Source organism: Centruroides vittatus, unplaced genomic scaffold, assembly GCF_030686945.1.
Source record: "Centruroides vittatus isolate TY-2023 unplaced genomic scaffold, ASM3068694v2 contig_18, whole genome shotgun sequence".
Lineage (NCBI taxonomy): Eukaryota > Metazoa > Arthropoda > Arachnida > Scorpiones > Buthidae > Centruroides > Centruroides vittatus.
In genome coordinates, this window is record NW_027121101.1 from 5,093,198 (window position 1) to 5,107,333 (window position 14,136).

Sequence of the window (14,136 nt, forward strand, 5' to 3'; positions counted from 1 at the left end):
TGCAATCTTATTCATTTATATATTTTAATCTTTTAAATTTTACATACATTAGAAAATAACATGGTTTTATACATTTTAAATTCATCATCTCAATGTATATATTTTAACTTCAAATTTAACAATTTTACACACTTTTTTTAACAATAAATTCCCTATCATCATTTTAATCATTTTTACACTCTGAATTGGTAACTTCATTTTCAATTTCGGCAGTTGTCTTTGCTAACGTATCATATTGCAACAGATGTTGAATCTCTTCAATAATAATGGCTTGTTTTTCTGGAAACAAGTACCTCTGAAAAACAATAAATTTTAGTTTTAGTTTCATAGAATTTATCAAGAATATGATGATGTGCAATTTTTTGTGATCACATAAATAACATTTAAATATTTACTCTACGTTTAATAATTGCAAGATAAAAACTTCCTAACAGACCAATCATCACATTGATAAATGAAATAATTGTATATAACTAATTTACATAATTTCTAAAATAAGTTTTCCTGCTCTCATCTCTGGAGAACAAATTAATTGAATTGATATCAGTGCTCGTTTTTGCTGGTTGATCCACCAGCTAAATATTTCCACCAACCAGTTAAAATAAATAGCAGCATTTTCAAACATGATTAATATGCTATTAAGTATAAATATCATTTTGTTTCGCTTACAAACCAAACAATCAGTTAATATCTGTAGTAGCAACAACAAGCTAACATTGAAGGTTGACCATCTAAAATTCTTTCCCAGAAAAAAACACCATCAAAAGAAGGAATGTACACTGTTGATAAGGCTGTTCCATCAAAACCATAGCACATTGTAAGAATATTGATGTCTAAAAAGTTATATGTAAGGAATCTAAGATGACATAGTTTGAGATTATCAGACAGGTGCACTCAACAAAATGGTTGATACCTTATTGTGGTACTAGTGAATGAGATGACTGTTTTGATACTTTTGACCTGTACTCAAAAGTGATCGTGTTCATAAATATTACATTGTGTTGTACATTGATTTCATTTTGCAATTTCTGACATGAATGACATAGTCAATTTGGTGCATCTTGCCCTTTGGTGTTATCAGTTATATTCAAAATTTGGCAATAATTTCTCTAGACTTTCACACTGGCCAACTTGCTCGTCAGATCCGAATCTTTTTGATATCTAGTTAGAGGGCTATCTCAAGTATTAAAGTGTTTAGTTCTATTTGACTAAATTGTTTGTTCAACTATATGATATTGTCACAACTGATATGATTCAATTAAAATATTGTAAGGAAGTTCCAGATCCCAAAAGATTTATTGATTATATCATCCTATCTAAACAATTACCATAAATGTTTAGAAAATCTTACTTTTCAATATTAAGAATTATGACTGCATGAAAGCATACAGAATTTGCATATAAGTATCAAATTAGATTTGAAATAATACAGGATGCACCAGAAACATCTGATGGTTTCTAAAATTTTATTCTTTAGTATTATAGTGACACTTAGTTGGTAACTTCCACCATTATTTTCAGCATGTTTTGGAATTCAGTTAATCCATTGATGAGTGGGTTTACTAGTGGCTTACTTTCCTCCCAAAATGAGCAAATTTTAGAAAATATAACATCCCCAAAAAATATCCTGTAAACCTGTATGTACAGAAACTGCCATCAAGAATGCATAGATCAATCATTTTCAAATTATTACCATTTTATCTCAGATGTACACAAAACACAATAAAGTATGAAACCTTCATTCAATGACTACATTTTACATTTGTAATTATTTCACAAAGGATAGTAGTGATATCGGAGACGTCAAGTAATCGATCTGATGTCAAAAGCTGCGATAGTGGTGTCGAAAATTTTCATTATATACAGTTTTGGTATCAGTGCCAATGTCATTTTTAATAAAACAATATTTCGGTTTTCAAATACACACTTCAAATGCATTCAATACAGATTTATTTCATTATAAATTATTCCAAATTTTGTAATTATTTCATTATGTCTACAATTTTACCATTAACTACAATGAACCAGCAATGCAGAGAATAAGAAAGTTACAGGTCTTGATCAGATTTTGGTCAGAGGGGGAAAAACAAATTGCTTCTAAACATTTGAATATCAGTTTTCTTGAACAAACTGATGGAAAACTTCACTTGTGCATTGTTATAGTCTCAAAAATGCAAACCTTTCAATGCATAAACTACTCATATAATTAATTTAGATAATCCCTACATTAAAAAAAAGTCATACATCTCTAACAAGGATGAGCTAGGAATTAGGAGGAAAGGGCTGGTTGATATTGGCATTTGCAGTATTCACACAATACTTAATGCATATATGAAAGCATTAAGTGAACTTGGTGAAGATGTCTCAGAACTCTTCATGTCAATATACTACTTTTTTGATGGATAGTCATCTCATTGGAAAGATTATACTAATGTATGAGATCAGCTTAAATTACCCAAGCATCATTTACAAAACATGTCACAACAAACTGGCTAACATTTACTAATGCAACATCCAGGTTGATTGAGCAGTGGGATGCAGTTACCTAATATTTCAGTTACCTTAGCATTATGTCTCTCAAAAGAAGTAAACATTGATATCAAATACATCATCACAAAATTATCAAGTGTTGAAGAGCAGACTTGAAAATTTACATCAAAGCAGAAATTTATCATGGCATCTCAACTGCAGAGCTCTTTAATAAGTATACAGCAATGTTTCAAAGACAAGCCACTGATATAGTATATGTCATGTATTATAAGATGTGGAATTTGTTTCAGTCCCTACTGAGCTGAATTTTGAGAGATTCTTTGGACTCTATTGAAGTCTGATGTTGTCTTGAATCCAAAACAAATGTCAGACAAAAACATCAAATAAATGAAAGTAAGAGTTTTTAATCTGATCCATCTTAATTAAATGAGAAATTAGAATGTCTCATCACATGAGACATTATTCTAACCACAAATACAGTAAATCACCACTTATGCAGTCACCTTTGCAGTACAGGTACTCTTCACTTTACGACCTATCTGCTTAACAACCACTCGAGTTTCAACCTGCAATTCAGGGTATCCCCTTTCTCAGCTTGAGTGTCGGTCAGTGGCGAATGGCGACATGCGCACTAAGCGTACTTTAATAGGCTAATGGCGTACTATAATAGTCTTTTTATGAATAAATTTGAAGTTTGTTGCATAATTTGTATAATTTTACAACGATTATATATTTCCAACGCAAGCTCCTCGCTTAACGATGTAGTCATCGGAACGGAACTCGGTCGTAAAGTGAGGAGTACCTGTATACAATTTCTGGTCACATAAGCAAGATTATGAAAAAATTGACAAACAGAACTGTAATTACAGTACTGTACTAAATCCCGTTAAATATTTAACACAGATCTTGGCAAACTGTTCCATAACCATAGCAAAAAAGCTCAATTCTGTTTAAAGTGCTTTAAACAATAGATTGAATTTAGAAATATGGGATTTTCCTATTCTGTTGGCTATATAAATGGGGATAAATGTCACTTTAGGACACTTCTACGTTGGCCATCAAGGCAGAGTTTGATTTATATTAAAACTCATACAGTTTTACCAGGGAATTTTGCGGGTGGCCATAAAGCAAGGTTTTGCCGTAATTAGCCATAATGCATAGTTAGGACTAGATTTATATATAAGCTAAATAGCTACTACTTAGGTCTCACACTTTTAAATTTATTATTAAAAGGTTGACCTTATTATACAGTCACAAATCACAGAGTATTTGCTGGATAGGGAAGCCTCTTACATGTCATAGCTCAGAACCAAAGTCTAAATTAGATATTTTATGTAGCAACAAGAACACGCAATATTTGATGTCCGTTATACTCAGCAAATTATTAGCAAGGTTGCGGCCGAAGTTTTTATCTCTAAAACGTGAACATCGAGCGCCGCTTCAACCTCGCTATTAAGTAGGGAAAGAATAAACCTTTCTATATTTTGAATTGAAAATAAGCAAAACTTCCCCTTACGTTGAAATTGACGGATGGATTTACGTACAACGTAGGCTTTTACCTCTATATAAGACGAAGAGACTTGTTTATCTCCGCTCTCTTCGGACAGAAAGGAACTGGATTCATTTTGACTCCTTTCAATTCCCAAAATACTTTCTTTGGCTTGTTGCAGAGACGTTAAAATCTCTTTAGGCGTCGGTTCTTTATTTTTATCTTTTATTCTAACTAAACGAGATTCTGTAATAAATCGAAATGTATACTAAATACGAACCAAAGTAAATCAGAATAATGTAAAAGCCCAGAATAATTATATTTTCTCACCTAATTTACTTAAATACTGTGCAGAGTCTAACATCGGCGTAGCTCGATCGTTCTCCATGTTTCACATAGCAAGAACAATTTATTCTTTATCACGTGAATGTCACTGACACGCACGCCCTGGCTCAAACTCGGAATACAAGTAAAGCTCTCATGGTATCAATGATCATTGAGATAAAATTAAAAGGACAGAAGTAACAAACGCAATAATAAGTGAAAATATAGAATAAGAGTACGACTAACGAATCAATTTACGAATACGGACAAAACCATTATATACCGTACAACGGCTGAAAAATAGCACGAACTGAGTGACACGACAGTTCAATTTACCGCCACCAGGATCGCGTTTTGACACCCGTCTTTAAACTGACGCCTACTCCATTAATTGTCAAATTGATAATAAAACCGTTTTTCTAACCGAAAAATAATTATAAAACACAAAAGAAAATTTTATTACTGATCTTCCGCTTAAAATTCGATTTTAACTCTAAAAATTATCTATCAAATAACGTACTACATAATTATTATTTTTTGTTCTAAACATTCAAGTAAAATTCGATTTCGTTTTCTTGGTTTCCATTCTTACCGTAACAATTTATTCTCTTTATTTATTCAATCTTCGACCTTTCCCATTTTGTTATACAGTATTTAAACTGAATATATTTTCTCTGAATTTTTTTAGTAATATAATAATAATAGCAGCCAGATGGATGAGCGGTCAAGGCGTTCTGGGTACCCGGGTTCGAAATCGGACGGGTCGAAAAATTCCCAGGAAATTTTCAGGTGTGGTCCGTCCGGATATGTCGGGTCCCGTTCCTCGTCACCCGGCCACCCCATTGTGGGCCTGGCCGAACCCGTAATGGGCTTGCTAAAAAGGCCCTCTTAGTGCCCACAGGGCGGAGAGTTAAAAAAAAAGTATAATAATAATATTCGACTATTTTACTAAATATTAAAATTTGAAATCACAAAGTTTACTTTTCTAAATTCCAATTTGTTAACTTTTATACATTTATTATGAATACAGTAAATGATGCTTCACGAGCAATAAGTGAACTTTTATTATTATTCTTTCTGAATACGATATACATTTCTGCGCTATAAACTTTCAAAGAAAATATTAAAAATCAAAGCTGCTGCTTTAAAATAATTTTTTTAATTTAAAAATAATGAGGAGGCAGTGTAATTAATAGTTAACGTCGTTATGGGTGGAGGAAAAGTTTTAATCTTCAGTAATAACACGAACTGGGTGGTCTAGTCTCGAGTTGTATCAAGATTGGTTCTCCTAGATTTCGTGTATTATTTATAATTATTCGAATTCGATTGGAAATTTAAAAAAAAAAAAAAAAAGTATGCTATTCGCACAGGCTTGCTGAATATATAGTGAAGTAGTCAGCAAAATAAGCACTTTTTACAATAAAAAATACTATCTCTGATAACTGCACCCACAATTTTTTGTTTCCCTATATCTTATAATTATTACAGAAACCCATAGGTAAGGTTCAGAGACCTATAGCTAAGTTTGTCGTTTATTTTGTCATAACCGTAATTATTCCTCTTACGCAGAACTATTGGTAACCGCACGCAATACCTAACGCACAGCGCAGATAATTATATTTATTCAGTAGCATTATCTAGCATAAACTAAAAAATCAAAATACCTTCCTTTAAAAAAAAAAAATGATGATTTTCTTAACGCAACTTTATGAGAAAATGCTCCATTATTTGATAATGCATTTTCCCATAAGATGGGCTTATAACATTTGCATTTTATAAAGGAAAAATGTGTATTTTCCAATTTATTTGATTTTAAACACCTTGAAACGACTTTAAAAACAGTATTATCCCAAACTGGTAAAAATTTGACTTTTCAACTCCATATTTGATTTTTCAATTATTCCACCTGGAAACATTGTACATACTGTACTAGTGTGTGACAAGTTATCAAAAAAACAATAAAACTGTCAATTTCTTAAAAGTACAACTTAATTGCATTGTTTTACTTTTAATTTTACATGTTCAAATGTATTATACTGTAATAAATTAGAACTTTTGCTAAGAATTACATGTACAAAATTCAGTGTAGTGTTAATTTGTGCCTCATAGTATTTTTGTGACAACTATGTTCTGAAAGCAACTCAAAAGTAATTTCACTTGTTTCTCACACATAATATTTCTGTTTCCTTCAAAAATGAATAAAAGTTCAAGTATATATACCAGTGATTCCCAAACTCTTGAGCATTGCTTCCTTGGTTCCATAAACTTATACCCAATGCCCCCCTTTCCTTGTGAGAGAAAGGCTTGGAATTCTTAGAAAACTTTTCTAGCAACCTCCTACTGTCCTTCCTGTACATTGTTCTCCATATGAAAACCATTAAACACAATATTTCTTCTTACTCATTTTAACAGAGGAAATGAAAAGATTATCAGTAACCACAACTCTTGCCTACGGTAACTGTACTGTTCATCAGTACCCTGCCTCCTATTTGCTTCTTTTCTTCCCCCCTAGAATTACTCACCGCCCACTTTGGGAACCATTGATATATACCATCTAAAATTTTTAATTTTTTAAAAATTATTTATTGTTAATTAACTATATAAAACCTTTATATTTAGGGCAATATAATTTGGATATTTATCAATGAATTTATTGATTGCACTAGAACATGAAAAGGAAATTTACACTGGGCATTGTAATTTCTATGAAAAAATAATATTGGTGATGGTTGTTTTAAAAAATTTTTCATGAATTATCTTTTGTAACCACATTAACCGCTTATACATCAGTGAGAAGCATTTACTGAATAATTAATTATATTTAATTTTATGAAATATCTGTATGAAGATACACTTTATATATAACAGCAATACAGGTAGGCCTCCTACAACGTGGTACCTTTACAACGCGTTTTCGCTCCAACATGGTTGGAAAAATGCAGAAATTTTCTTACAATGCAGTACTTTTACAATGCGGTTTAGGGTATTTAGAAACAAATTATCTTTCACATAACAGAAAAATTGCAATGGATCACATGACATGCTCTGCAGTTCGGTGTACAGAGCTAAATGTCCTTGAGAACAGCTGTTTGTCAACATTGGCATGTTATTCCCATGGAAGTTTCAGGGAAAGATCGGTTTTTAGACAGATGTGCATCATTTACTCGTAAACACACTCAAATATATCACTAAATTTTCGATCATTTATACTCTTTCAATAGGTGGGGACCACAAAAATGGTCCAAAATACAGTATAAACTTCTATTGGGTGTATATTTTTAACAACACAGTGAAGGGAAGTTATTTTTTGCGATTTTTACTGTCCACAAAACTGATTGAAAAAAATTTTAGCCATAACAGTGCAGAATGAAAAGAAAAGACCGTCGTTAAAAAGGAAATTTATATCTCTTCAAACAAAGAAATTTTGGATTGAATTAAAAATCAAGAGCAGATAGCTGATATTGGTAGGCATTTTAATTTAAATGAGTCAACTATTCGGTCGATTAAGCAATCGGAAGTAAAGATTAGGAATTCGGTCGCATCCGGATCATCTATTCTTGCGAAAAATGTTGCTTGTTCGAGAGCACTTATAATGGAAAAAATGGAACAAGCACTAATATTATGGGTAGAAGATATGAACAAGAAACGGTTGCCTTTAAATAAAAGTGCACTTAAACACAAAGCCTTAAAAATATTTGATTATTTAAAACAAATGGGACAGTCGTCAGCTGATGAAACCAGTGTTAAATTCATGGCTAGCAATGGCTGGTTTGAAAAATTCAAAAAACGCCATTCGTTGCACAACATACACAAACAAGGGGAAAAGGCCTCTGCGAATGAGGATGCAGCAAAAAAATATCCAGCAGAACTAGCAGATATTATTTAAACAAAGGGTTATTTGGCTGACCAAGTGTTTAATGCTGATGAAACAGGATTATCATGGAAAAAAATGCCTAACAGGACGTATATCTCAAAAAATGAAAAAACCGCTCCTGGCTTTAAAGTTTCCAAAGATCGCATAACTCTACTTCTATGTTGTAACGCGTCTGGTGATTTTATTACCAAGCCAATGCCCATTCATCAAGCACTAACTCCATGCTCGATGAAACAGTGAAACAAAAACGACCTTCCCTTGTATTGGAGAACCAACAAAAAGGCATGGATGACTGGCCATTTATTTAAGGATTGGTTCCATAATTGTTTTGTTCCAGATGTAGAAAATTATTTAAAAAAGAACTTGGTATTCAAAGTCCTACTAATCTTAGATAATGTGCCCTCGCATCCAATTGATTTAAATCATCCCAATGTTGAGATTGCATTTTTACCACGCAACACCACTTCACTATTGCAACCCTTGGATCAAGGGATCATAGTGACTTTTAAATCATACTATATCCGTAAATCATTTGAATTAATTTTGGAGAAAATAGATTCTACAGATATTACAGTCAGTGAAGTTTGGAAACAATTTTCAATTTTAAATTGTGTAGAAATTATCGGCTCGTCCCTAAAAGAAATGCGCCAATCGACTCTAAATGCTTCCTGGAAAGCTTTATTACCGAAAATGATCAGTCAGGAAAATGTTGTTGAGCCAATTCAGCATGAATATAACAACATAGTAAGCCTTGCACACGCAATAGAAGGCGATGGATTCACTGAAATAACTGTTGATGATATTCTAGAATTAGTTACGGAAAATGAAATAAACGAAGCAGATTTGGTGACAGTTACATCCGAAACATTACCGATTGAAGATAATTCTGAAGATTTTTTCAATGAAGAAACCAAAAACTTCACTCTGAAAGGTATAGGAAAATGTTTGAACATGGCGAAACAGATGGAATCTTACTTTTTAGAGAACGATCCTTTGCCTGAGAGAGCGGAAATATTTAAAAGAAATCTTCAAAATTGCTTATCTACCTATCAAGAATTTTATAAAGATTTGCAAAGCAAGAGCAAACAATCTCTAATGACAGATTTTTTAAAACCTAAACCTACCAGGAGTGCAGTGGAACTTGATGATGAAACAAGCTCAGATCTTGAAATAAGACCAGTCAAACATTCTCGTACAACTATAATAAGTGACGATGAGGACTGAATTTGTGAGTATAACATTATGTTACTTTTTGATTTTGACTCGAAATCATAATCTTTTTAGTTTTTATATGATGTTGAATTTTATTTAAGCTTTTTATGAAATGTTTTTATGTACATAAATTTAAAAAATGATGAAAATGTTACACCATAAAAGGCAGTTTTTCTCTTTTTAGAACCGAATCCCAGTTTTTGTATTAAGCTGATGTTTCCTATAACGCGATTTCCCACAACACGGTATTTTCAAGGAACGTATCTACCGCGTTGTAGGAGGCCTACCAGTACTTCTAAGATAAAAATGCATTTCTTATACTGTAGTTCAGTATTCACTGATAATACTGGACTACAGTATAAACAAAAAAAAATTAAATAATTGTCTTTTTAAACACATCAAATAGTTTTTAATTAGTGTCCAGTAACGTCTGAAGTGAAGTTGGTACCCATGTTTTTTCATTAAAAACAAATATTACACCACGATCCAGATATAAAAGGGTTTGCCCAAATCGATACACTTGTTTTCCTTCCTGAAAACGATTGGGTACAGGCATGAATATAATGTTCTTTTCTTCTGCTTTCTTTTCAATGAGATCTTTAAAATTCATAGAGAGAGAAGCAGCAGATGATGACCCTCGAATTGCTTGAGCAATTGAATCATAATCTCTTTTGGTTCTGTCGGGTGGGTTATCCATTTCCTGTCTTTCTACATTATTTAAATATGCAATACTTTCTCTAGCTCCTGGTTGATAACTCAGTAATCCTTGTGGAGATGTTACAGCTCTGTTCATAATATCTAATGCACGTCTAAACTGTTCTTTAATGAGTGGATAATTTAAGAGAGCTTCTGAAAACATTGATTTCCATCCCATATACCATTTTGTAACTTCTTCATAATTTGTGTTGTGAGTTAACCATGCACATAGCACTTGCTGCCAATGGGGAAAGAAATTCTTTTCAAGTAAATTCGCCATGATTGGTAAAGGTATTATATCTTCCCATGCCATTACCCAGTGCCAAACATCTAAATGCTGTTGATGTGGATTTATAATAAAATTCTGTAAAACTAAAGCTAACTTTGGAACAATATTAGCAACAACAAATGATTCCATTGTCCCACGTGGAAAAACAGCTCTCCAAGGCTCAAGAATTAATTTAGCAGAGCAGTCACTAGGATGCCAATTAGTCAAAGCATGAGCTAATTTATTGCGAATAGGAGCATATAATGGTTGTAATCTGTTTCCCATTAAAGGAAGCCATGGATGTAACCAAGCATGAATTGGCATGGTATCAGTTAAAGGATTCCAATCTTCAACTTCTTTCTGCAATCTTGGAAGAATTAACTGTTCAAGAATGTTATCCATTATCCAGGCAGGTAAGAGCGGCATCCAATTTTCAAGTAGTTCAATTACAGAATCACATTGTCGAACATTCCACGAAAGGAAAGCTTTACGTACACAAGGCATCCATACAATCCACATGAGCTGGTGATATGGATCAAAATCTTCATCTATTCCACCAGATAATTTGCCTGAATGAGAACCTTGAATTTCTAATAGATTTTGCCATTCTTTAAATAAATCTATTGAAAATAAAGGATCCTTCAAAGGATCCCATGATTCTAAATGTTTCTTCATTAGGGGATATACAATTGCAACTGAAATATCATTTAAACCATACATGACATATTCTTCATAAAATTCTTGCTGAAGTTTCTTAAGAGCTTCCAAGGTTGATTCAATAGTTAAAGGATTTTCACAATCACTTTTATTTCTGTCATTCAGTTCATCAATTACCAACATTACACTTTTTAAAGTTTCAATTTGTTTCTTTTCATCTTCCATTACTTTTGCTAATCTTTCTTTTTCATGTTTCAAATTAACTATATAATCATTTTCATGAGATAACTGTCTGTCATTACGTATAATTTCTTGTTCTGTCATTTCAACTAATAATGCTAAATTGTGTTGAAGCTCTGGGAGTGAAAAATGATGTCCTCTTTCTTTTTTCTTATCAGTATCTTCCCATTCCTCTGGTTTACTATGTTGTTGATGAATTTGATGATAACCTGCAAACACTCTCTGTTCTGGGCCTGTCATATCTATTACTTTTACCTTGCTCAGTTTGCTGGGATCACCAAGAAATTTTTTACCAATACTGTCAGATTTGACATCATCAATTGTTCTATACACATATTTTGTTTTACGTGATTCACCATCTTGTTTCTTCCACTGATGTAACAATACCTTTGGTTCTTTTTCTTCTTCTTCAATATCTGCAGCTGCTGTAGGTTTATGCTTATGTTCAGGTCCATAAAGTCCAATTGCTCCTTTACCTTTTCTTTGTTTTGCTTCAATTGGAGTTGTTATCCCTTGCAGGTCTTTTCCTAAACCTTTACCTGGCTGATAACCCATTTGCAATAAGAGTCTAGCTCCAATTCCTTTAGTATACTTTTCCCAACCTCCAAATTCTTTATCAGATATGTCAACACCTCTCATTCCTGCTAATGATTTTCCAGAAAATGAATTTCTTTGATAATATCTAGATTTTTGGGGTACTGGTACAGTATCTTCATCTGAGGTTGAATTTTCTTCTTCATCATCATCATCATCGCCATCTTTTTCTTCTTTTTGACCAGATTTTTTAATACCTCCACTAATAAAACTAATTGGAGCAGAAAGATCTTTTTTACCTTTACTACTAAAACTCGGTCGATCATCATCACTGTCATCATCTGCCCAAATTCCATAAATCTGCTTATGTTTAGACTGAGGTCGTCTTATCCTATTGGGATTAAATTCATTTTCCAGATCCCAATCAGTAATTTCAAACTTTTCCATTTCAGGCTCCATTTTTATGATTTTTTTTTTCCTGAAATATAAATTTAAACATTATATTTATGTATATTAGATCTTATAATTAACAAAAAATAAATTTAATAATTATATTTAAAAAACATATTTATATAGTTATACAGAAATCTCAAAAGTCAATGAATTGTTGACTGTTCATTGGAATCAAGATTAGTTTCCTCAATCCTACTCTGAATCCTAAATTTGTAATCTTTTATTTAAGAATCCCAAATTCAAAACTTAAATGTTGAAAAATAATCAAATACTTCCAAACAAATTTCATAGTAAATTCAAATATAATGAAATCAAAAATAAATAAATGAATAAATAATATTGTACTGTAATAACAAAAAATGCAAAATTAATTTAAATATGATAAAAATAAAAAGAAAAATAGTTTTAAAGACAATTATTTGGAGACATCATCAACTGGGCAATGGGCTACCACTAACAGGGTGCCAGACATCTGGGTGACAAAATAAGAGATGAATAATAGACAAAGTACAAACTTTTTTGTTTCTTTATAAAAATCACCATTCTTTTCTATTGATCTAATATCCAGTAAATTTAAATAATATTATTTTTTAAGAAATGAGTTAAATGAGTTAAAAGAACAATTTTATAATTAGCAAACATATTTATATGTTTTACATACTTTATGTATTGGGTTGTTCGGAAAGTTCGTAGCAATTTTTAAGAGAAATAAAAGAAATTGTTTTAAAACTAAAAATATACTTTTATTCCATTATGTATGCTGCCATTGTTTTTAATGACGTGTTGCCATCTATGGGGCAGCTTCATGATACCCTCTTCGTAGAACTTTCCAGTTTTTCCTGCGAAAAACTGATCCACGTGGTTTTTGCAAGCTTCCAAAGTATCAAAGTTTTTATCATGAAGGGAATTTTGTAGAGAACGAAACAAATGGTAGGCTGACGGGGCAAGGTCAGGTGAGTAAGGGGGTGGGGTAAAACATCCCAGCCTAGTTCCAATAATTTTTGGCATGTTCGTAAAGACGTGTGAGGGCTGGCATTATCTTGGTGAAACACAATGCCTTTTCTATTGGCCAGTTCCGGACATTTTTCTTTAATTGCCATGTTCAGCTTATCCAATTGGGAACAATACTTATCAGAATCAATTGTTTGAATCTGTGGAAGCAGCTCATAGTACAGGATTCCTTTCCAATCCCACCAGACAGTGAGCATGATCTTCTTTGGATGAAGACCGGCCTTTGAAGTTTTTAATGGCGATTCATTTTTCTTACCCCAAGATCGTTTTCGGCTGATGTTGTTATAAATGATCCACTTTTCATCACCTGTCACTAAACGCTTCAGAAAAGGGTTATTTTCATTTCGTCTTTCAAGAAAATCACAAATGGAGATGCGATCCAATAAGTTTTTTCCCGTTAAGTCGTGAGGTATCCAAATGTCGTAACGATTCATGTATCCGAGCTTCTTTAGATGTTGAAATACAGTAGTGTTTGATGACTTCACTATGTCTGCAATCTCTCGAGTTGTGTAATGAGGGTTTTCATCCAATAATGCTTTGATCTGGTCCTCTTCAATAACAGGAGGTCTTCCTGAGCGAGGAGCATCTTCAAGGCTGAAATTGTCCATTTTAAATTTTGCAAACCACTTTCGAACAGTTGACTCTGATACAGTACTCCCACCATAAACATCACATATCTTTTTTGCTGTTTGTACAGCATTTTTGCCTTTACGAAAAAAGAAAAGAAACAAGTGTTGATAATGCATGTTGTTCGCATCCATTTTTGCAATGAGACAAATTAAATGCTATTTGAATAATCTTAACGGTTTTTTTGTAATGGATGCGTCTCAAGGTCATTTATCGTAATATTCAATGGTTTGTACAATTCTAATCATTTTTGCATCAATT

General features: G+C 32.5%; 3 protein-coding genes across 5 annotated transcripts in view; 1 reads left to right on the forward strand and 2 right to left on the reverse strand.

Annotated features, from left to right (window-relative positions):
• sip1 (septin interacting protein 1) overlaps positions 1–14,136 on the reverse strand; it is a 354,828-nt gene that overhangs the window by 19 nt on the left and 340,673 nt on the right. For 2 of the 3 annotated variants that reach the window (XM_067263850.1, XM_067263849.1), the window contains exon 2: positions 7,103–12,262. In XM_067263850.1, the coding sequence (XP_067119951.1) occupies positions 9,799–12,243 (2,445 nt within the window). In that variant the 5' untranslated portion in view covers positions 12,244–12,262 and the 3' untranslated portion in view covers positions 7,103–9,798. Of the gene's footprint in view, positions 1–7,102; positions 12,263–14,136 lie in introns of those variants that run through there. The other variant, XM_067263851.1, reaches the window with a different exon arrangement.
• LOC136969635 (coiled-coil domain-containing protein 32) lies at positions 6–4,630 on the reverse strand. Its single transcript, XM_067263895.1, has 3 exons — positions 4,310–4,630; positions 4,050–4,225; positions 6–295 (listed from the first exon to the last, which is right to left on the reverse strand). Exons 1-3 carry the CDS (start codon positions 4,365–4,367, stop codon positions 164–166), a joined length of 366 nt encoding a protein of 121 aa, XP_067119996.1. The 5' UTR covers positions 4,368–4,630; the 3' UTR covers positions 6–163.
• LOC136969748 (tigger transposable element-derived protein 1-like) lies at positions 8,466–9,401 on the forward strand. Its single transcript, XM_067264025.1, has one exon. The coding sequence runs from the start codon at positions 8,466–8,468 to the stop codon at positions 9,399–9,401; it is 936 nt and encodes a 311-aa protein (XP_067120126.1).